The sequence below is a fragment of the Saimiri boliviensis genome, chromosome X (assembly GCF_048565385.1).
Source record: "Saimiri boliviensis isolate mSaiBol1 chromosome X, mSaiBol1.pri, whole genome shotgun sequence".
NCBI lineage: Eukaryota > Metazoa > Chordata > Mammalia > Primates > Cebidae > Saimiri > Saimiri boliviensis.
In genome coordinates, this window is record NC_133470.1 from 100404225 (window position 1) to 100429752 (window position 25528).

At 39.7% G+C, this 25528-nt stretch overlaps 1 protein-coding gene and 1 pseudogene across 4 annotated transcripts in view; one reads left to right on the forward strand and one right to left on the reverse strand.

Annotated features, from left to right (window-relative positions):
• Window positions 1-12136: 12136 nt before the first annotated feature.
• LOC141582725 (large ribosomal subunit protein uL30-like) lies at window positions 12137-24744 on the reverse strand (annotated as a pseudogene).
• Window positions 24638-25528, forward strand: part of ARHGEF6 (Rac/Cdc42 guanine nucleotide exchange factor 6) — a 114625-nt gene continuing 113734 nt past the window's right edge. For 3 of the 4 annotated variants that reach the window (XM_003940734.4, XM_010351492.3, XM_010351493.3), the window contains exon 1: window positions 24639-25075. In XM_003940734.4, the coding sequence (XP_003940783.1) occupies window positions 24911-25075 (165 nt within the window). In that variant the 5' untranslated portion in view covers window positions 24639-24910. Of the gene's footprint in view, window positions 25076-25528 lie in introns of all 4 variants that reach the window. The other variant, XM_010351491.3, reaches the window with a different exon arrangement.

Below are 25528 nucleotides of genomic sequence, written 5' to 3' on the forward strand. Positions count from 1 at the left end.
GAATGAAGCTGAAGCCCATTGTCAAAAGTCTAGTTTTACAGGCAGCTGTTCTGTGATGTCAAGTGGTGCACTGTGTGTGCCACTTCATTACCTAGCTAAGGGAAACGTGCTCCATCTATGGGACGCTGAAGGAGATGAATGAGCTTTGGAGTGAATGTGACAGTTTAAAAAATACCTTCATTGTTTGGACCTGCCTATTTAGCTGTTTGGGAACGCAACTGATTTCTTCTTGAGTTTCAAATGTAAGACTGCTACGGTCACATCACAATATTCAGTTGTGCCTAACTGACATAGAGATCTGGTACGAGTATGTGAAAACATCCTTATGTTGTTCAGTGGGGAAATTTTGTTTGTTACTGTCATTGCCATTCCTTTTTGTTTAGAAGCAGAATAAAAGTATCAGAATAAAAGATATTTTCAAATATCTTTTAAAAATCTGATTTAACTATTCAGCCTTGGTATAATATATTCAAAGATTGTTTCCCCAAGGCAGATAGAAATTTCCAAAAATTTCACTTTCTACAAATTTAGTAATTCTGATGTTCTATTATACTTCTAATAATTGCTTTGCTTTGTGTTTTACTACAGATTTGCTAATTTTAGATGACTACAACTGCCCAGAGAAAGGAGAAAAAAGCACAATGGAGAGAACAATAGCTACTATTTTATAGTAACATAGGTAGGAGATTGTAAGGACAGATACAAATTAACAATGAGGCTTAATTACCCCTATTGAAAATAAAGTATGAGATTTCTCTCTCTTCCTTTCTTCCAGAATATTTACTTCATAAAACTTATAATTGTAAGTACTTTCTACTCTCTTTTAAATGTACATAAATGCTTTGAAGACTAAATAAGTCTTTTGCCATCTTTATGACCCGCAAATGTCTTTCTCAAGAACGGACCTAAGAGTCATGTCTTTGAAATGTAAACATCAAGAGATAAAGTACCCTCATTTTTTAGTTCCTGTGGGAGAGTAGCAGGCTAACTTTGGTGGCTATCTTACTCAAAGTGTCAGAATCACCTCCTGTCATAAAGATATTAAAAGTTGATTTTTCCCCTGGATAAAGCCAAAGCTAACACAATGGTAATGGTAACTTGGTGTATTGATCTGTTTGTGCTGTTATAATCAAATACCACATTATAGGTAATTTACAAATAACAGAAATTTATTTCTTATGGTTCCAGAATCTGGAAAGTCCAAGATCAAGGAATTGACAGGTTTGGTGTCTGGTTGTTACTGGAAATGGGTCCTGATCTAGACCCCAAGAGAGGGTTCTTGGATCTCTTGCAAGAAAGAATTAGAGGCAAATCCATAGAGCAAAGTGAAAGCAAGTTTATGAAGAAAGCAAAGGAATAAAAGTATGGCTACTCCATAGGCAGGGTAGCCTCAAGGACACTGCCCATTTTTATGGTTATTTCTTTATTATATGCAAAATGGGGTAAATTATTCATGTCTCCCCTTTTTAGACCATACAGGGTGACTTCCCTGTGTTGCCATGGCATTTGTAAACTGTCATGGTGTTGGTGGGCATGTGGCAGTGAGGAAGACCAGAGGTCAGTCCCATTGCCATCTTGGTTTTGGCGGGTTTTAGCCAGCTTCTTTACTGCAACCTGTTTTATCAGCAAGGTCTTTATAACCTGTATCTTGTGCTAACCTCCTTTCTCATCCTGTGACTAAGAATGCCTTAACCTCCTGGGAATGCAGCCCAGCCCAGCATTGTTTTACCCAGGTCCTATTCAAGATGTAGTTGCTCTGGTTTAAACACCTCTGACATGGTGAGGGCTTGATATCTGCTTCCAAGATGGCACCCTGTTGCTGCATCCTCTGTCTTAATTTTAGCCTAGAAAGACTCACGTTGGACTTCTACATAACTGTAAGATAATACATGTGTTGTTGTTGTTGTTGTTTTTAAGTCACTGAGATTGTAGCAATTTGTCACTGCGTCAGTAGAAAACTAATCGAACAAGGCATTTCCCAACAGCTGAGTGCAATTCTATGGAGAAGGTTGCAGTTATAAGCTGTTAGCAGCAGTACTCTCAGGAACCGGAGGGTGGGTGCACTCGTCATTAAAGGGGTGGCAGTGTCCACTATAGTAAATCTGCCTAATTCTGGGATGCAATTTAAAGAAACCTACTGTTTATGATTTTGGTTCCTTTTTTGTTTGTTTATTTTGGTTCTCTTTAGGGAGCTGGTCCTCACCTCACGGTAAAAAACATATTCTCTTACATTTTCTTCAAATACATTTTTAGTTGGGTTTTATACATATAATAATTTAATTCATCCCTTCCGAAATTTGTGTGTGTGTGTGTGTGTGTGTGTGTGTGGTAGAAGGTAGAAATTTGCCTTTTTCCAGATAGATAGCAAATTGTCTCAGTCTTATTTATCGAGGAGTCAGTCTTCTTTCCCTATTGATTTGAAACATTATGTCTATCATAAACCAAATTTCCACAAATGCGTGGGTTAGTTTCTGGGCACTAGTGATTTGCTCACCTAATCCCAAATCAGCCCCACACTTATTTAATTATTATAGCTTTATAGTATGACTTGGTATCTTATGGGTATCTTATTGGTATCTTATGTTCTCTTTATTTTAAAAAATTGTCTTGGCTATATGAGGGTATTGGTGATGTTGACCCCATCTCATATATATGTATGTATGTATATGTAAATATGTAGGTAAACAACTTTATTAAGATATAATTTACACATGTTCTTCAGTGGGAAGGACATGGGATTAACTGGGACAGGGCATGAAGGAATTCTCTGGGATGATGGAAATGTTCATATCATAACCCAAATGATTTGGGTTACCTGAGTGAGTGAATTTGTAAAAACTAGTTGAACCGTACTTTCAGATCTGTGAATTTTGCTATACGCAAATTATATTTCATCTTTTTTCAAATACAAAAATAAAACCTACTGTTAGAATACACCTCAACCTCACAGAGTAGCAGTTACCTGGGTAAAGGAAGAAAGTACAAGGAGCTAAAGTGAGTGCCTTACCTGTACTCATAACTTGAGATGAAGAGAGAGAGAGTATATGTGTATGAAAGGGAGAAAGAATTCATGCCCCATGCACTTGCTCTAGTATTCCTCCTTTTTTTTTTTTTTGAGACAAGGTTTCAGTATGTCACTTGGGCTGGAGTGCAATGGTGCGATCTCAGCTCACTGCAACCTTTGCCTCCTAGGCTCAATAAATCCTTTCACCTCAGTCTCCCAAGTAGCTGGGACCACAGGCTCATTATGCCTGATTAATTTTTGTATTTTTTTTGGAGATGGAGTTTTACCATGTTGTCAAGACTGATCTTGAACTCCTGAGCTCAAGCAATCTGCCTACCTTAGGCCCCCAAAGTGCTCATTACAGGTGTGAGCCACCGTACTTGGCCCCTCCTACCTGCTTCATCATTCCATCTCATCTGGCTCATTTTACTCAAGCTTCCCACTGAATGTTAGTGTTCATCAGCATTTTAGCTTCTATCTTTTGTCATATGAAAATACCAATGTTCCTTAAAGTGTGGTGAACAGGTCACGTGTATCATAATCTCTTGGGCTGCTTGCTAAAAATGTAGACAGTACCTACCCCATAGGGCTACTGGGGCAACTGAATGAGATCATGGTTATACAATGCTCAAATGCTGCCTATGACAAAGTAAGGACCCCCCCAAAAGTTCTGTATTATTATTATTATTATTTGTTGTATTATTGCAATAGAATATTAGAAGTTGGTGGTGGAAAATTTTCTTTTTTAAAAAATTTTACTTTAAGTCTGGGATACATATGCAGAACATGCAGGTTTTTTACATAGGTATACACGTGCCATGGTGGTTTACTGCACCTATCAGCCCATCATCTAGGTTTTAAGCCCCACATGCATTAGGTATTTGTCCTAATTCTCACCTTCCCCTAGCTCCCCACGCCACATCCCCCAAGAATTTTCATTTTTACTGAAATCTTCAGGTGATTCTGATGCATATTAAGTTTTGGAACCACTGAAGAAATACTGTCTAAGGAATCTCATTCATATACATCACTTCAACTACTACTTGTATGGAAATTACCCCCAAAACACATTTCCAGATATTTCTCCTGAGTTCCAGATTCTAATATAACCAATTTCTTCTGAGTACCTCCATTTGGATAGCTCACAGGTACCCTACAACTGAAAGATTTGAAAACATACTCAGTCTTTCCCCAGACCCCCTTTCCCTTCTTTCCCAGACCTACTAAATGGCAGTTTTGCATTTCATTCAGCCGAACCAGAAAGTAAAGAATCATCTAGACTTTTCCTTCTCTCTTCCCATTCAACATCCGTTTGCTGACAACATTCACTTTCTTTGATATCCATTTCCTGTCAAGCCTACCTGCTTTATCAGTCTGGGTTTTTCTTTCCTCATTTGCATCTCTCGGCTGTAGCGCAGGTCCTCTTCTCCCTCTCCTGGATTGTAGCAATGGCAGTCAAATCGATCTTCCTCTTCCCAGAATATCACCAATTCTATGCTATATATCCCATGAATCTCAGAGTATTTCATACTTGTGCAAACACCATGGCATTTCTTTTCCCTGCTTACAAAAGTAACACTTTCATTTGACAAGCAAAAGGCAACACAGAACGATATAAAGAAGTGAATAATAAGGTTAGCTGGACATGGTGGCGCACACCTGTAATCCCAGGTATTTGGGAGGCTAAGGCTGGAGAATCGCCGTAACCTAGGAGGTGGAGGTGGCAGTGAGCCAAGATCATGTCACTGCACTCCAGCCTAGGTGACAGAGTGAGACCCTGTCTCAAACAAAACACAACAACAACAACAAAATTAGAATAATAAGCAACCGTAATACCACCACCCAGAGATTAGTATTAATAACATTTTGTTTGTGTTGATTTATTTATTTATTTTAGAGACAGACTCTCACTCTTGTTGTCCAGGCTGGAGTTCAGTAGCACAATCATAGCTCACTGCAGTATTTTTATTTTTATTTTTATTTTTATTTTGAGACAGAGTCTCGCTCTGTCACCCAGGCTGGAGTGCATGATCTCGGCTCACTGCAACCTCTGCTTCACAGGTTCAAGCGATTCTCCTACCTCAAGCTCCTGAGTAGCTGGGACTACAGGTGCCCACCATCATGCCTGGCTAATTTTTTTTGGTAATTTTATTAGACACGGGGTTTCACCATGTTGGCCAGGATGGTCTCGATTTCCTGACCTCGTGATCCACCTGCCTTGGCCTCCCAAAGTGCTGGGATTACAGGAGTGAACCACTGCACCCAGCTTTTATTTTATTTTTTTATTAAAGAATAACTTGCATACTGTTAATCTCAATGATTTTTTGCATGTGAATAGACCTGTGTACTCATTACCCAGAATACTGCCATCAACACAGACAGTGCCCTCGTGCTCCGCCACAGTCTATACAATCCACCAGAAAGAACCCCTATTCTGATTTGTATCACTGTAGACAAATTTAACCAGCTTTTGAACTTCATCTGCATGGAATTACACAGTATTTTCTCTTTTTTTTTTTTTTGAGACGGAGTTTCGCTCTTGTTTCCCAGGCTGGAGTGCAATGGCGCGATCTCGGCTCACCGCAACCTCCGCCTCCTGGGTTCAGGCAATTCTCCTGCCTCAGCCTCCTGAGTAGCTGGGATTACAGGCACGTGCCACCATGCCCAGCTAGTTTTTTGTATTTTTAGTAGAGACGGGGTTTCACTATGTTGACCAGGACGGTCTCGATCTCTTGACCTTGTGATCCACCCACCTCGACCTCCCAAAGTGCTGGGATTACAGGCTTGAGCCACCGCACCCGGCCCAGTATTTTCTCTTTTATGTCTGTTCTCTTTTGTTCAGAATTATATCCGTGAGATTAATCCATGTCGTTGGGCATATCAGTAGTTCATAACTATTAACATTTCAATGTATGTCTTTTCAGAAGTTTTTCTATGCATACTCAGACACTAAAACAATGTCTATATTATGACCTTTTTCTCCTTTTCATGTCATATAGGACTGTATCATCTTACAATCATTTTGTTCTGGTTAAAAAAGCAGTACATTCAGGCCGGGCGAGGTGGCTCACGCCTGTAATCCCAGCACTTTGGGAGGCCGAGGTGGGTGGATCACAAGGTCGAGAGATCGAGACCATCCTGGTCAACATGGTGAAACCCCGTCTCTACTAAAAATACAAAAAATTAGCTGGGCATGATGGCGCGTGCCTGTAATCCCAGCTACTCAGGAGGCTGAGGCAGGAGAATTGCCTGAACCCAGGAGGCGGAGGTTGCCGTGAGCCGAGATCGCGCCATTGCACTCCAGCCTGGGTAACAAGAGCGAAACTCCGTCTCAAAAAAACAAAACAAAACAAAACAAACAAACAAACAAAAAAAACCCCCAAAAAACCAGTACATTCTTATTGTATAAAATTAAACGCTACTGAAATACGTAATTTAAAAAGAAAAAGTCTACCACAGTTTCCCAGTACACCCACAATAGCACTAATTTAGAGGAGGTCATGGAAATTTTGACTGCCATTTTCTTTCATTCAACAAGCTTTCTTATTGAATGCTTCGTATGTGCTAGGCATTTTTCTTGACACTGAGGGCATAGCAGTAAACAAAACAAAGCCCTAGCTATCATGAAACTTACTTTATAGTGGGAGCTACTAACAAATAAAGAATTAAATATGTAATAAAATATCAGGTTACTGATCAATGCAATAATGATTAGTAAAAAAAGAGACAAAGGGTGATGGTGGGTTTTCAATAATATGGTCAAAAGAAGACTTTTGAAAGACATGATATTTTATGAGCAGAAAGAAAAGCAAGTGCAGGCCGAGCATAGTGGCTCACACCTGTAATCCCAGCACCTTGGGAGGCCAAGGCAGGCAGATTACCTGAGGTCAGGAGTTTGAGACCAGCCTGGCCGACATGGTGAAACCCCATCTCTATTTAAAAAAAAAAAAAAAAAAAATTAGCCAGGCGTTGTGGCGGGAACATGTAATCCCAGCTACTTGGGAGGCTGAAGCAGAAGAATCACTTGAACCTGGGAGGTGGAGGTTGCGAGGAGTCAAGATTGCGCCATGGCACTACAGTCTGGCTGACAGAGCAAGACTCTGTCTCAAAAAAAAGGAAAAGCAAATGCAAAGTCCCTGAGGTTGGGAACTGCATGAGTGCAGGAGGACCAGTGGAGCTGGAACAGAGCAACCAAAGAGAAGTGTAGTAGAAAATAAGGTTTGACATTCTGGACATAGGAACAGGCAAAAATTTCATGACAAAGACACCAAAAGCAATTGCAACAAGAGCAAAAACTGACAAATGGGATCTAATTAAACTAAAGAGTTTCTGCACAGTGAAAGAAACTATCAACTGAATAAACAGACAACCTACAGAATGGGAGAAAATTTTTGCAAACTATGCATCTGACAAAGATCTAATACCTAGCATCTATAAGGAAATCAAACAAATTTACAAAGAAAAAACAACCTCATTTAAAAGGGGGCAAAGGACATGAACAGACACTTTTCAAAAGAAGACATACATGCAGCCAACAAACATATGACTAAAACCTCAGCATCACTGACAATTAGGGAAACGCAAATGAACACCGCAATGAGATACCATCTCACACCAGTCAGAATGGCTATTATTAAAAAGCCAAAAATATCAGATACTGACGAGGTTGCAGAGAAAAGGGAGTGCTTATATACTGTTGGTGGGAGTGTAAATTAGTTAAACCATTATGGAAAGCAGTGTGATGATTACTCAAAGAGCTAAAAACAGAACTACCATTCCACCCAGCAAACCCATTACTGGTATATTCCCAAAGGAATAGAAATCATTCTTTCATATAGACACATGCATGTGTATGTTCATTCTAGCACTATTCACAATAGCAAAGACATGAAATCAACGTAAACGTCCATGAATGACAGACTGGATAAAGAGAATGTGGTACATAGACACTGTGGAATACTATGCAGCCATAAAAAGGAACAAGATCATGTCCTTTGCAGGAACATGGATGGAGCTGGATACCATCATCTTTAGCAAATTAACGCAGAAACAGAAAGCCAATACTGCATGTTTACACTTATAAGTGGGCACTAAATGGTGAGAACACATGGAGACATAGAGGGGAACGACAGACACTGGGGCCTAGTGGAGAATGGAGAGTGGGAGGAAGGAGAGGATCAGAAAAAATAATGAATAGGCACTAAGCTTAATACCAGGGTAATGAAATAATGTGTACAACAAACCCCCGTGACACAAGCTTACCTATATAACAAAACTGCACATGCACCCTTGAACTTAAAATAAAGGTTAAAAAAGAAAAGAAAAGAAAAGAAAAGAAAAGAAAAGAAAAGAAAAGAAAAGAAGGCTTGAAAATAGGCAAGGGCCAGATCTTGCAGGGCCTAGTAGTCTATCTGAGTCCTTTGAATTTTATTCTAAATACAATGGAAAGCTACTGGAGAATTGAGAGCAGGTGAAGGAGATTATCTCATTTACGTTTTAAAAGAATTACTCTGTCTCCTGTGTAGAGAATAGACTGCATAAAGGAAATAATAGAAGTGGGTACCCCATGTGAGAAGCTATTGGCAGTGATCCCAGAGAGAGATAATGTGGCTTAGGCCAGAGAGGCAGCAGGGGAGGAGGTGAGAGGAGCATTGGTTCTGGACCTGTGTAGAACTGACAGGACTTGTTGGTTGCCCAGATACAAAGTGTAAGAGAAGGAGAGGCAGTAAAGCACAGCTCCGAGGTTTTTAGACTTGATGATTTCAGTATTCAAATAGATCAATTGAACCCCCTTGCCTCTCAGTTCCTTTAGGAAGAACTGGCTTGATGCATGCATTGGGAGAAAAAGTTAGGTGCCCAATTTGGGTCATACTGAGTTTGAGATTAGATCATTCAAATGGAGATAGTGATTAGACAATGGAAATATGACTCTAGAGTTCAAAGTAGAGGTCAGGGCTGGGGATTTACTGCCATGAAACTAGATGAAATCACCCAGGGAGTGAATGTAGATAGAAAAGTGAAGCTGCCCAGGGCCTGAGCCCTAGAGCACTCCTATATTTAATAATCTGAAAGAAGAGGAGAAACTGGCAAAAGAGACAAACAGAAACCAAGGAGGCCAAAGGAAAACTGTGTGGGGTCATGGAAGCCAAATGAAAAATCTGTTTCAAACAGAACCACTGCTAGGCCATATTATTCCTGAGTGAAAACAAAACAATACAAACAAAAAGCCCTATCTATTCCTCAAGTAGAAGAAAATAATTAGTATTCTATTTATTTTCTAATAAGGATTGTAAAAATTGTATATTCATTTTGTATAAATTGTACAAATATTGAACACAAAAGTATAGACAATCCCAAAATGTAATCACATTTAGGAACTCAAAGCCACCAGGCTATAATACTTTATTATAAAATAGTTTCACATCTTGCTTTTATCAAAACAAAATTCTTTATGGCAGTTTCAATGCTTGCTTGCTCTATTTCTATCAAATAATCACTATATATGACAGTCTTTTATTTATTTATTTATTTATTTATTTATTTATATTGCATTTTAGGTTTTGGGGAACATGTGAAGAACATGCAAGATTGTTGCATAGGTACACACATGGCAGTGTGATTTGCTACCTTCCTCCCCTTCACCTATATCTGGCATTTCTCCCCATGCTATCTCTCCCCAACTCCCCACCCGCCACTGTCCCTTCCTTATTTCCCCCCAACAGACCCCAGTGTGTAGTGCTCCCCTCCCTGTGTCCACGTGTTCTCATTGTTCAACACCCACCTATGATTGAGAACATGTGATGTTTGATTTTCTGCTCCTGTGTCAGTTTGCTGAGAATGATGGTTTCCAGGTTCATCCATGTACCTACAAAGGACACAAACTCATCTTTTTTGATGGCTGCATAATATTCCATGGTGTATATGTGCCACATTTTTCCTGTCCAGTCTATCATTGATGGGCATTGGAGAAATAGGAACACTTTTACACTGTTGAGGGGAGTGTAAATTAGTTCAACCATTGTGGAATACAGTGTGGCTATTCCTCAAGAACCTAGAAATAGAAATTCCATTTGACCAAGCAATCCCATTACTGGGTATATATCCAAAGGATTATAAATCATTCTACTATAAGGACACATGCACACGAATGTTCATGGCAGCACAGTTTACAATAGCAAAGACCTGGACAGTCTTTCTTTTAACATTGTACATATTAAGTAGTTCTCAATACATTTTACTCTTGGAAAGCTACATTCTTTAATGTTGGCCATTGTTGACAAAATTAATATATCCTGAGAGCACGTGAGCTATTTGGAAATGTATCTGATAAATTATTGCTGCAAATATGCTGCAGCACTTCAGCAAGAGTCTTAATAGTTTTTTTAATTTTTAATTTTTAATTATTTTATTTTATTTTTTTGAGATGGAGTTTCGCTCTTGTTACCCAGGCTGGAGTGCAGTGGCACGAACAGGGCTCACCTCAGCCTCAACCACCTGGGGTCAAGCAATCCTCCCACCTCAGCCCCCTAAGTAGCTGAGACCACAGGTACGTGCCATCACATCTGGCTAATTTTTAAATGTTTTGTTTGTAGAGACAGGGTCTCCCTATGTTGCCCAGGCTTGAGTCAAACTCCTGGGTTTAAGTGAGCCTCCTGCCTCGGCTTCCCAAAGGGCTGGGGTTACAGGCATGAGCCATGTCTGGTCTAGAGTCTTACTAGATTTTAGTAACCAACTTTTTAGTTCCAGATTTTAACTCCTTACACATTAAAAATCACCAGTATAACACTTCATATATATTTTTATCAGTCATTTCAATTGTAAAATTTTCATAGATATATTTGTTAATTTATCATTTTATATTTATATTATTCTTTTATAATAAAGTATTTATGTTTTGTTTTGTTTTTTTTTTTAGATGTAGTCTCACTCTGTCTCCCAGCCTGGAGTGCAGTGATGTGATCTCGGCTCACTGCAACCTCCACCTGCCGGATTCAAGCAATTCTCATGCCTCAGCCTCCTGAGGAGTTGGAATTACAAGCATGAGCCACCATGCCTGGCTAGTTTTTGTATTTTTTAGTAGAGATGGGTTTCACCATGTTGGCCAGGCTGGTCTCAAACTCTTGACCTCGTGATCCACCCGCCTCAGCCTCCCAAAGTGCTGGGATTACAGGAGTGAGACACTGTGCCTGGCCAATAATTAAGTTATATGTTTTTTAGAACACTGAAAAGGCAATTATACCTGGCTGAATAACGGTCTCCCAAAGACATCAATGCCTGATTCCTGGAACTTATAAATGTAACCTTATTTGGAAAGCAGAGTTTTGCAGATATAATTAAGTTGGGGATCTTTTTTTTTTTTTTTTTTTTTTTTTTTTGAGACAGGGTCTTGCTCTGTTGCCAAGGCTGGAGTACAGTGGCGCAACCTCGGCTCTCTGCGATGTCTGCCTCCTGGCGATTCTCTCACCTCAACGTCCTGAGTAGCTGGGACCACAGGTGCCTGTCACCATGCCTGGCTAATTTTTTGTATTTTTGGTAGACAATGGGTTTCATCATGTTGTCCAGGCTGGATTTGAACTCCTGGGTTCAAGCAGTCTGCCTGCCTTCGCTTCCCAAAGTGCTGGGATTACAAGTATGAGGCACTGTGCCTGGCCCAAGTTGAGGATCTTGAGCTAAGGAGGCTATCCTGAATTGTCCCAGTGGGATGTAACATCAACACAAGTGTCTTTATAAGAAAGAGGCAGCGGGAGACTACAGACACACAGAGGAGGTACTGTGAAGACAGAGGCACAGATTGTTGTTACAAGCCGAGAAATGCCAGCAGCCACCAGAAACTGGAAGAAGCAAAGAATGGATTCTATCCTGGAATCTCCAAACGAAGCATGGCCCTGCTGACAGCTTGATTTCAGACTTCTGGCTTCCAGGAGATTGTGAGCGAATACATTTCTGTTGTTTTAAGCCACTAAATTTGTGGTAACTTGTTATAGCAGCCATAGGAAATGAATACAGGCATGATAATCTTTATTGTAAATTTTTCCTTTTAATAGATTTTATTTATTTAATTATCTATTTCAATTTGAAAGCATATACTGTTTATTCAATGATCAGATTAGAAAAATAATCACAGTAGACACATTAGTTCATTCTTCTAAGAAGCCTGTTGGTCTGGTCCTCCCTATTGCCAGCATCTCCACCTTCTACAGAATAGGTGGTGTTTTTCTTCATTCCACCTCATGGAGTGGATAATTTGAAGGGCCACAGGAAGTTACTTGCTTCTTTGAAGTGTTTTCCAACAGTATAGGTTTCATTAATTGGATCCTCCATGCAGATGATACTGTATTTACCAAGAGATCGAGCAATCAAAGTGTTATCTGTCAAGGCAACTCACTTCTCATTGATTTTGCCTTAAAATGTTCATAGATTAGTTCATTTACTGACAGCTTTGGGTACCCCCATGCAATATATGGTTTTACAATCTTCAGCATGTTAATTGAAGCCTTGTTGAGCTTCTCAAAGTTTCCACTGAAGATTTGAGGAAGGCGAAGAAGCTGCAACACCTTTCAGACCTTTGGGCTCAGAGCACTGCTACCTCTGATCCTGATGACAAATGCCAATTCGGTTTTGCAGGCACATAGAAGGTTTCCAGCTTTTCTTGCCATCCTAGCTATTTGAATTTCAGCTCTGTATATTTGTCTATATTCCTTGTGATAGTGCTTTATTTTTTTTCATACAAAAGCTTCCTCCCTGCCTTCCTTTCTCTCTCTCTCTCTTTCTTTCTTTCTTTCTTTCTTTCTTTCTTTTTCTTCCTTCCTTCCTTCCTTCCTTTCTTTTTTTTTTTTTTTGAGATGGAGTTTCGCTCTTGTTGCCCAGGCTGGAGTGTAGTGGCACCATCTCGGCTCACTGCAACCTCCGCCTCCCGGGTTCAAGTGATTCTCCTGCCTCAGCCACCCAAGTAGCTGGGACTACAGGCATGTGCCACCATGCCCGGATAATTTTGTATTTTTAGTAGAGACAGTGTTTCTCCATGTTGGTCAGGCTGGTCTTGAACTCCTGACCTCAGGTGATTCACCTTCCTCCACCTCCCAAAGTGCTGGGATTACAGGTGTGACCCACCACACCCAGCCCAGAGAATTGCTTTATCTCTTTCAAAAGGAAGGGGAACCCAAAAAGGACCTCCCTAATTTTTGTATTTTTAGTAGAGACAGGGTTTCACCATGTTGGCCAGGTTGGTCTCAAACTCCTGACCTCAGGTGATCTGCCCGCCTTGGCCTACCAATGTGCTGGGATTACAGGCGTGAGCCACCACACCTTGCCAAAATGCCCCGCTGACCCCAACGTGATATGAATGATTTTTTTCTTTTCCCAACTTTTATTTTATTAATAGATTCAGGGAGTACACGTGTAGGTTCGTTACATGAGTAAATTGCATGTCATAGGTGGTTGGTATACAGATTATAATTTTTATTTATTCTTTATTTTTTATTTTTTTGAGACAGAGTTTCGCTCTTGTTTCCCAGGATGGAGTGCAATGGCACGATCTTGGCTCACCGCAACCTCTGCCTCCTGGGTTCAGGCAATTATCTTGCCTCAGCCTCCTGAGTAGCTGGGATTACAGGCACACGCCACCATGCCCAGCTGATTTTTTGTATTTTTACTAGATATGGGGTTTCACCATGTTGACCAGGATGGTCTCGATCTCTTGACCTCATGATTCACCTGCTTTGGCCTCCCAAAGTGCTGGGACTACAGGCGTGAGCCACTGCACCCAGCCCGGTATACAGATTATTATCCCATGTAATGAACATAGTACCCAACAGAATACCATTCTGGACATAGGCCCTGGCAAAAATTTTATGGTAAAAGTTTTAAAAGTAATTGAAAAAAAAAAAAACACAAAAATTCATAAGCAAGATCTAATTAAACTAATGAACCTCTGCACAGCAAAAGAAACTATCAACAGAGTAAACAGACAACCTACAGAATGGGGGACCGTATTTGCAAATGATGCACCTGACAAAGGTCTAATATCCAGAATTTATAAGGAATTTATACAGTATTTTTAAAAGTTGAATTTGAAATTTTTCATAGATTGGCTGTATGCAGTTATATAGATCATATATGGGCTCAGGTATACAGTTGAAATGAATTGTCTTTTGCCTTTTTCTAGTGTTTCTATACTAGAGAAGTTGGTGTCAATTTTGGGAGACTAAGATTTGCTTAGCATTATTAATAAATTTTTCTTAAACAGTACTGTTCAGTTTTTGTCAAATAACTTCTAACTTGTTTCAACGCTTTAAAGAGAAACTGTACTTGGATGACAGCCTTTTCAATTGTGATGACATGCCAAAATCCGAGCCCCTGATACTCACAAAACTCACTTTTCCTCCAAGAACTGAGAAAACAGGATGTTGAATTGATTGTGTACAGGCATATCGAAATCATCAGTCTGAAATCCCTGAGTCCTTAAACTCAGAGTTCTTTGAATTGTAACAATATTAAGATATGTTTGACTGTGAATAGCACTACTTGTAAGGCTCTTGTGCAATGGACAGCCTGAACCTCTTTTCTGCACAGAAAAGCGCATTACATACAGTGTGAGAGAACAAGGATTTTTAATGACATGTATTATGCATATTAGAATGACATCTGTGAGGGGAATAGTCTTTATGAATGAAGGAAAAATGGGAGGAGAGCTTTTATATGTATGATAAACTGGGTTATATGATCAATTTAACCTTCTGCATCTGAAGTTGAGGAAACATTGAATGAATATTCAGTAAAAAGAGCTGCGTGTCTAGTCCTCCTTTCATTTTTTTGAGACAGGGTCTCACTCTGTTGCCCGGACTGGTCTTGGCTTACTACACCGTCTGCCTCCCCGGTTCAAGTGATTCTCCGGCCTCCGCCTCCCCAGTAGCTGGAATTACAGATACTCACTACAACCACCTGGTTAATTTTTGCATTTTTAGTAGAGACAGGATTTCACCATGTTGGCCAGGCTGGTCTTAAACCCCTGACTTCAAATAATCCACCCACCTTGACCTCCCAAAGTGCTGGGATTACAGGCATGAGCCACCATACCCGACCATCATGTTTTGTAAAGTAAGGACAATTAATCATTTATTTTTACAAAGATTTATTTTTACAAAGGGAGATCAGACCATATATGCTATTTTGCAATCTGCTTTTTAAACTTAGTATATTTTGGATATCTTTCCATGTCAGCACATGATTTATATCATTCTTTCTAGAAGCTGCTTAAGTATTTGATTTGGTAGGTGCATTATAATTTAAATCAATGCTCCAGTGATATTTGATTTTTTTTAAAAAAGGGAATTTTGTGTATTTATTATTTTATGGCAGAACGTCCAACATTGCAAATATTCAACTGTGCAAAAATAGTATGTGGTGGTTTAATACAAATGAGACTGCTTTTTTTTTTTTTTTTTTTTTTTTTTTTTTTTTTTTTTTTTTTTACTCTGTCACCCAGGCTGGAGTGCAGTGGCATGATCTCGGCTCACTGTAACCTCTGCTTCCCGGGTTCAAGCAATTCTTTTGCCTCAGCCTCCTGAGTAGCTAGGACTACAGGTGAGCGCCACCACACTTGGCTAATTTTTGTGTTTTTAGTAGAGACAGGATTTCACCATATTGACCAGGCTGGACTCGAACTCCTGACCTCAGGTGATCTGCCTGCCTCGGCCTCCCAGGGTGCTGGGATTACAGGTGTGAGCCACTGCGCTCGACCCAGGACTGCTTTTTAAAAATACTGAAACAAAACTTGAGGTACTATAAGAAACATTTAAACTAAATGGTTTCTAGATCTGCTTAGCTTGAGATCTGTCCTCTGTAGACCTATAGTGATGGTTGCTGCCCCCGACCATGATCAATATACAGAATAATCAGTTCCAATGATCTACTGTAATCACAGCAAGTCTCCTTCTGTATATCTTTCTACAGACATGTCTATAGACATAATTTGGCCTGGGTAAAAAGACAGTGGAAATTTCTCAGTGGTTGAAAATAATATGTATGGTACATATTCTCATGATTCTCTTGGTTCTTATTTCTAGGTAGATTGCACTTAGATGGCCTCTTCAGTTTGTCATACAGAATGAGCATTCCAGAAATGCCCCTGAGAACATTGGATTATGCACCTTTGTTAAAGGCTTTTCCACATTCATCTTTAAAATCTTCAACCCACAATATCTGAAGTTTCCATTAGATATGATGTCAGTTCTTTGTGACCAGATTGCATCATCACCTACCCTGTCACAGTATGGAGTAGGGAAGAGACCACGCTGGCCATCCAATTTGGTGATTTCACATAACAGTCTTCTATGCCTTTGAATTATTTTCCCTTGACAGATTTCCCAATATTCGTTGCCCAGTTGGTTCTGGCAAAACCTAAGGAGTAGGAAAAGCTGAAAATCACTTCTGATGTACCACCCCAGAGGCCAGATTGTCAGGAAAATACCTCCATAACCCAAGTCGCCCCTCCAGAAGAATATTCACTTCTCCCTGGGAAAGCAGACTATATAATCCTCTACGCCTTTGTACTGTTTGTAAGAGGCTATATATCTCTATCTATCTATCTATCTATCTATCTATCTATCTATCTATCTATCTATCTCTTGAGAAGGAGTCTTGCTCTGTTGCCCAGGCTGGAGTGCAATGGTGTGATCTTGGCTCACTGCAATCAGCGCCTCCTGGGTTCTAGCTATTCTCCTGCCTCAGCCTCTTGAGTAGCTGGGATTACAGGTGCACGCCACCATGCCTGGCTAATTTTTTGTATTTTTAGTAGAGATGGGGTTTCACTATGTTGGCCAGGCTGGTCTCGAACTCCTGACCTCATGATCCACTCACCTCGGCCTCCCAAAGTGCTGGGATTGCAGGCGTGAGCCACCATGCCCAGCCTGAGAGACAATATTTTTATATACACATTGTGCCTCTGGCATTCTGAGATCTCTGGGCATCTGTCATTTCAAGAATATTATATAAATGAAATCATACAGCATATAACTCTTCGAGACTGGCTTTTTTTATTCCACATAATTCTCTTGAGATCCATCTGAGTTGTTGCATATATCAATAGTTTATTCCTTTTTTTAGTCCTGAGTAGTATGCCATGATATGCATGTACCACAGTTTGTTTAAGCATTTAACTATTGAAAAACTATTGTACATTATTTGAAGTGTACAATTCAATGGCTTCTTATATATTAATAGAATTATCCAACATCACCAAATCAATTTTAGAACATTCTTGTTATTGTTCTACTTTCCCCTTAAAACTCTCATACACATGAGTGATAACTTATCATTTCCTCTCAACACCCTCCCCGGTCCCAGGCAACTGCTGTTCTGCTTTATGTCTTTATGGGTTTGCCTATTCTGAATATTTCATATAAACGGAGTCATGCAATATATTGTCTTTTGAGTCTGGCTTTCTTCCTGTAACATAATGTTTTCAAGGTTCATTCAAGATGTAGCATGTATCAGAACAACATTAATTTTTTATGACTAATATTCCATCATAACATTTTATTTATCCATTTATCAGGTGATGGACATTTGAGTTGTTTTCAATTTTTGCTATTATGAATAATGCTGCTGTGAGTGCTTGTATATAAGATTTTGTGTGGACATATGTTTTCATTTCTCTTGGAGTGGAATTACTGGAACATATGGTAATTATGTTTAACATTTTGAGGAACTGCAACTGTTTTCCACAGCAGCCCCATCACTTTACATTCTGGCTAGCATTGTATGAAGATTTCAGTTTCTCCACATTCTTGCCAACACTAGTTATTGTCTGTCTTTTTTATTATTCACATCCTAATGGGTATGCAATGGAATCCCATTGTGGTTTTGATTTGCATTTCTCTGATTGCTAATGATGTTGAGCATCTTTTCATGTGCTTATTGTCCATTTGTACATCTTCTTTGGAGAAGTCTCTACTCAATTTTTACCCATTATATGTATTTTCCTTTTTATTATTTAAAGAGTTCTTTATATATTCTAGATACAAGACCCTTATAAGAGATATGATTTGCAAATACTTTCCTCCCATTCTTTGGGTTGTCTTTTCACTTTCTTGATGGTGTCCTTTTGATATGATTTGGCTGTGTCGCCACCCAAATCTCATCTTGAATTGTAGTTCCCATAATCCCCACATATCATGGGAGGGACCTGGTGGGAGGTAACTAAATCATGGGGGCAGCTACCTCCACGTTGCTGTTCTCATGATAGTGAGTTCTCATGAGATCTGATGGTTCTATAAGGGTTTTTTTTCCCTTTTGCTTGGCACTTCTCCTTGCTGCCACCATGTGAACAAGGACATGTTTGCTTCCCCTTCTGTCATGATTGTGAGTTTCCTGAGGCCTCCCCAACCATGAACTGTGAGGAAATTAAACCTCTTTCCTTTATAAGTTACCCAGTCTTGGGTGTGTCTTTATTAGCAGCATGAGAATCAAGTAATACACCTTTGAAGCACAAACATTTTAATTTTAATAAAGACCAATTTATCAATTTTTTTCCCTTCTGTTGCTTGTTGTGTTGGTATTGTATGTAGGAAGCCATTGCCTAAGCCAAGTTTACATAAATAGTCATTCTGAACTATGAAGTGTCAAGCTAAGTATGGCAAAGTGGCAGGAGAGTAGAATCTTGGGTCTTTGGTGATTACGAAGCTGCATGTCAGGCTTAGACTGCAAAATTCTACATTTGTTTTACACCAGAGTGAGATAAAGTATTTTATTTTGAAAAAATAAGACCTTTTGTTCCTTAAAATACACCATAGAATGAAAAACAAAGATATAAGAAGATATTTGCAAACACATATAACTGACATCAATTTAGTATCTATAATGTATAAAAAATTTCACAAACCAATAACAAAAAGAAAAACAACCCAAATAGAAAAATGGACAGTAGGAAGGAGTATCCCACAGAAGAGGAAACATATATGGTTAATAAGCATATTAAAAATGGTCAACCTCATTAGTAATCATAGAAATATAATTTTCATACCCACAAATAACAAAATTTTAAGTTTGAAATATCAAGTGTTACCTATGACATGGAGCAATGGGAATTCATGCCCTGCTCGTGGGAATGTAAATTTGTATAATTATTTTAGAAAAAAAAAATGATTTGCAGATACCTATGAGGCCAAGGAGTCGTAGTGGGAATAACAAGCAAGCTGGAAAGACAGTAGGTTGTCTAGAAAATGCAATGTTGGGCCCAGCACAGTGGCTCACACCTGTGGTCCCAGCACTTTGGGAGACTGAGGTGGATGGATGACGAGGTCAGGAGTTCGAGACCAGCCTGAACAACATGGTGAAACCCTATCTCTACTAATAATAATAATAAAAAAAATTGGCTCAGTGTGGTGGCATGCACCTGTGCTCCCAGCTGCTCAGGAGGCTGGGGCAGGAGAATTGCTTGAGCCCGGGAAGCAGAGGTTGCAGTGAGCTGAAATAATGCCACTGCACTCCAGCCTGGGCAGACAGAGCAAGACTCCAAAAAAAAAAAAAAAAAAAGAAAGAAAGAAAGAAAGAAAGAAAGAAAGAGATAGGGAGAGAAAGAGAAGAAAGAATGAAAGAAAGGAAGAGAGAAAGAAAGAAAAAGAAAGAAAGAGAGAGAGAGGGAGAGAGAGAGAAGAAAGAAAGGAAGGAAGGAAGAAAGAAAAAGAAATAAAGAGAAAGAAAGAAAGAAAAAGGAAATGTAATGTTGGAATTCATGACTTAGGAGATATAGAAATTTGTGTGATAAAAAAGTACAAGTTGTAACCTCCCAAGAGGTTGGCTAAAGTGGAGAGGAAATACATTTAAGATAATAAGGGTATCAGTTGGGGTCCAATCAGAACATAGGCACTACATAGTAATTTTTTTTTTCTTGAGACACAATCTAGTTCTTGTCACCCAGGCTGCAGTGCAGTGGCGTGATCTCAGCTCACTGCAACCTCTGTCTCCTGGGTTCAAGCATTTCTCCTGCCTCAGCTTCCAGAATAGCTGGGATTACAGGCGCCTGCCACCACGCCTGGCTAATTTTTGTATTTTTATTAGAGATGGGGTTTCACCATGTTGGCCAGACTGGTCTCAAACTCCTGACCTGAAGTGACCCACCAGCCCCAGCCTCCCAAAGTGCTGGGAATACAGGCATGAGCCACCACACCCAACCTACTACATAGTAATTTTAAGAAAAGTTTAACATAAAGAATTAACAGTAACAGGGGATTGGAGTGTTGGATTGGCTAGTAATAAGTAAAAGAAACTCTAAAAAATATGGGATAGCAGATATAAATGGCAGACAATAGAAAAACAATGTGTAATGGTCGGTATCTCTAGGGCTGTGATAACCCTCCTCTCCACCCAGGGATGAGATTCCAGATTGAAGAAGTTGCTCTTGTGCTGAGTTGGTGGAACTTGTTGGACGTACACTCTCTGGAACTTGCTGAAATACACCCCTCGACAGTGCTGGTTCACATGGGAGGTGTCTCATCATAGATGCTTTGCTGCCTAAGAACTCAAGGGTGGTGTCTGGGGAGGCTGCTACCTATTGTTTGTTGGGAAAACCAGTGCTGCAGAAAGTGAGCACTAGGAAAGCTGAAAGCTCGACAGGAGCTTGTGGAGTGAGCACACAGAAAACAGGAAGTTAAACCCCTTCTTTCTGCAAGGTCTGTCTACCACTGCCTACTGATAAAACTTCATATTGTGCCAGCTGGCAAACTAAAAAATATTTCAAGGCCCCAGGTCCATCTTCACGGAATAGACATAAAGGGGAAATGAGAGGTAATAAATTGATAACAAGTTGAGAAGGTCAAGGAACTGAGAGGTCATGATGTTGAATTGTTGTTCTTGTGGATATTGAAATGACCCAAGTGTTGGCAGAAGTTAGAGTGGGGTAGAAGGTTAGAGACCAATAAACTTGTTTCTCTAAGCATGACCTTGGTCTAACTGTATCGGAATCAAGTGGGATACTTTGATAACACGGATTCCTTTTTCTCACTGCAGATATTCTAAACTAGAGTAACTGGGAAGAAAGCTCTCAAATAATTTTTTTTTTTTTTTTTTTTTTTCTGAGACAGGGTCTCACTCTGTCACCCAAGCTGGAGTGCAGTGGCGCAATCTCGTCTCACTGGAGCCTCCACCTCCTTCATTCAAGCAATTCTCCTGCCTCAGCCTCCCAAGTAGCTGGGACTACAGGCACACGTCACCCCGTCCAGCTAATTTTTGGGTTTTTAGTAGAGATGGGTTTTCACCATACTGGCCAGGCTGGTCTCAAACTCCTCTCCTGGTGATATGCCCGCCTTGGCCTCCCAAAGTGCTGAGATTACAGGTGTGAGCCACCATGCCTGGCCTTTATTTATTTATTTATTTATTTATTTATTTTTGAGATGGAGTTTCACTCTTGTTGCTCAGACTGGAGGGCAATGGTGTGATCTCGGCTAACCGCAACCTCTGCCTCCCGGGTTCAAGAGATTCTCCTGCCTGAGCCTACCAAGTAGCTGGGATTACAGGCATGTACCACCATGCCTGGCTAATTTTGTATTTTCAGTAGACATAGGGTTTCATTGTGTTGATCAGGCTGGTCTTGAACTCCTGACCTCAGGTGATCCACCCACCTCGGGCTCCCAAAGTGCTGGGATTACAGGAGTGAGCCACCATGCGTGGCTGCAAATCTTTTTAATAAGTGCCTTAGTGGATTTGAAATGAAAGAAAATGGTTACTAATATTTTAAACACACACTACTGAATAGTAAAAGTGTACAGTGCATCCAGCATTCAGTCTTAACAAATGTTCACTTTTGCCTTATTTCCTGAAGATCTTTTGATTTTTCATGAGATGTTACCTATTTTAGCTTAAGTTCCACTCTCACCTTCCTTTTTCCTTCATGCCTCACAGGAGGTCATTATATGAACATTGGTTTTTTGTTTGTTTGTTTGTTTTTGTTTTTGTTTTTGTTTTGGTCAATCACTGCATTAGGCAACAGAGAGCCTTTGAACAGGAGTATTAACACTAGAGGTGTTTTTGGAAAATCAACCCAAATGTGCCCTGCTTGAGAGTTCACTAGGATGAGAGGATGGAGGTGGGAAAGTCCTTAAAGAGGCAGTTTCAGTGGTCCAGAGGGTGTGGTAAAGAGGATCTGAGGTAGGGCGAGAAATCTTTGCTTTTTTTTTTTTTTTTTTTTTTTTTTTTTTTCTCGTGCTCTTGTGTGAAGCCTGCTCTTTGTGTTGCTATGATCCCCAGTCTTTGAATTCCCCCTCTCCCCCTATTCCTTCAGTTCATCAGCTTCTTTCTATCTTGATTTGAATCCCTAACCAGCCTGGATTTCATGGGTACCCATTTCACCTGTATGCTTGCCACTGCCCTGGAATTCTTTGCTTTGTTGACATTTTACCACACCAACTGTAACTTCCAATCTTTATATGAATAGAACTGGTTCTTTTGCCTTGAGTCAGTGGTCTTGCCATTCTGATTTTCCTTATTACTTTTAGTAATATTTGCTATAGTGAGAGTCCAAAACAAGGCCAAGTTTTATCCAGATGACCTCAGTGAACTCAAGCCTGTTTTGGAGGAGGCTGTGTTCATGAAATTTACTCAGACTTTGCTCTTAATCAGAAGATGTAAGTGATACCTCAATAATACTGCCAGATTTTGTTTGTCTGTAGAGTAAAATTTTGATGAGCAATTGTGAAAACTGTTCAGACGACATACAGAAATGTGTTTAAGTTGGTCAGATTTGGGAATTTTATTTATCAACAAATTGATTCTGTTTTAATTTCCACAACACAGATTTGGCCATGAGCCAACATCAATGAAAACTTTTGATTTACTGTACTGATTTTGCTTAAAACACAAGTACATCAAACAAACCTTGTTATAGAACTATGGACAGACACAATAACATGAGTGAGTCTCAAAATTATGATGTTAAGTTAAAGAAGCCAGAAAAAAGATAGTACTATACTGTATACTTTCATTTATATAAGATTCTTGAAAATGCAAACTAATCTATAGACCCTGAAAACAGATTGGTGGTCGCCTGGGATTTGGAGGCAAAGGGGAAAGAAAAAATTTCAAAGGGCACAAGGACAATTTTGTGGGTGATGGAAAGGTTTATCTGGATTGCATTTGTGTGATGGTATCAAAGGTGTACGTATATGTCAAAATTCATTAAATCATATATATGCAGTTCCTTATGTGTCAATTACATCTTTATAAAATGGTAAAAAATCATTAGCAAGGAAAAATGTTTTAAGCCATTAAAACAAACAAACAAACACAAAACCCTTCCTATAATTAATTAGCTACTGTCTATATCAGGGACACCATCTGAATACATTCATTTATTCATTTAACATTTTTTAACATCTGTGGTGTATACCAGGCAGTGTGCTGGCAACATAGTGTTAAATAAAACAAACAAGACCTTGAGTCTAGGAAGCTTACATTCTGGTGGAGGAGTCAGATCAACATGAGATAATAGTAAAGTGTGATAAATGTCCTGGCAGAGCAAGAAAGGGCAGCTCTGAAAATGTTTAGTAGGGTTATCTAAGCTGATTCTTTGGTAGTAGATGCCTGAAACTGTGTTGAAGAGAATTCTGAGGCTTAGCAGGAAAGAGCTATGAATGATCTGATGTCTTCCATGCATGAGAGAGGTAATCATGGTTTAAGTACCACACATTTGCCAACATAGGGTTATACTATTAAGGTTGGCCTTATCATAAATTTCACAATAGTAGGCTTTTTTAAAGTGGTTCTGAAAATGTTTGAGAATGATGAAGATCTCTTCTTATGGATTGTTTTTTTCAGAGCAGTATTTTAAGTGCAAAGTGCTTTTTTGTTGGGGAAATATAAATCTTCCACATTGTAGTGTAGACAGAGGACAAGTGCTCTTTTGTTCTCCAACATTCTGTTTTTTTTCAAGTGTATTTTACCCGCTTATGTGACTGAGTCTGAGCCTTTGCTAAGGGTACTGCAGCTGGATTATGTAGTGGAACCAGGTCCAGAAAAAGAATTGCTAAAGAATGCAAGTAAACAGGATGTCAGATGTTATCCTTAGCCTATTTCCCTAAACATAGCTTTTTGGCTGCAAAGTAAAATGCCATTCTTCTAGCTTCTGCTTATACACAGTGATGGCTGACAGCAGGCACAATCTTCCTTTGCTTGGCACGTTGTCACTATGCAACTCAACGTGTTTTGCAAGGAATGATCGTGACACACCATCTCTGGGAGATAGTATGAGGACATCCGGCTATTTCTTGGAAGAATTTTCTCTCTACCTTCTTTGAGCCCTGTTGTGCCAACACATCTCCCCATGAGGCTCAGATCTGTCTGACCTAAGAGCCAGTTGGCATTGTCCTCCTAACAGAAGCCAGATTTTACACTGGGGCTAGACTATTTATTGACAGTGTTTTCCCAGACTGGCCCATGAGTGTCTCATTTCCAAGGTCCCCTGAAGTGCTGCCTCACCTCTGTTTTCCAAAGCGCTTGCTTCCTTGCCTCTCCTCCCTCCCCAGCATCCTTCTCACTTTCTTTCCTTATAACTTCTTGCACTTTCTGTGTGTGTGTGTGTGTGTGTGTGTGTGTGCACGTGTGTGCATGTGTGTTTCTTCTTTTTTTATCTGAATGAATTTGTTTTGCAGGTTTTGAAAAGGAAAACCAGTGTTATCCAGGATTGTTCATTAATTCTTACCTGTTTCCACATCTTTGCGCGTGATCTCTGTAGTTTTAAAATCCCACATTTTGAGTAGGTTCCGCTGTTGTCTAAGAAAAGTTGCTTTAAACCTTTGCTCTGCAAGCACCCGAAGAGAACTCATAAAAAGGAAGACAACAGCAGATGCAATCGCGGATGTGGCTTAGTCCTTGCAGCTGCCCCAGAGTGCTGTTTGGAGTGTACCGTCCTCAGTAATGAATCCAGAAGAACAAATCGTGACATGGCTTATATCTTTGGGAGTTTTAGATTCCCCTAAAAAGACCATCTGTGATCCGGAGGAGTTTTTAAAGTCCTCGCTGAAAAATGGGGTAGTTCTATGCAAACTGATCAACAGACTCATGTCTGGCTCTGTGGAAAAGGTAAGGGAAATTTATAGTCTCTTTGGGATTGCTTATCACCGGAGAGCGGCAATCATGTAACGCTCGAGATTTTTCTATTTCTCAGGCTGTGGGAATCTCCTACTTTAATATTTTTCTAAGACTTAGACATTCTTTCTTACTGTTTTTGTAGTTTGCAAAGGTAAGAAAATGAAATGTTATTCTTCAGTAATTGGCCCCCAAATTGTAGTATAGGGAAAACCTGGGACAGCACCTATATCACAAGCTCACTTTTTCACGGAAATGCATGTTACATCTCCCTGTATACTGAGGACATGTTTTGAACTTGGGGTACATGAATCTGTGGAAAAATAGAATAACTTATAACAGATCTTGATGGTGTTTATTGGCAGCTTGACCAAAATCAGTGTAGATTTCCTTTTATAAAAATCCATTGAAGGAGAGACTAGCAACTGGGAGAAATAATTCAAAATG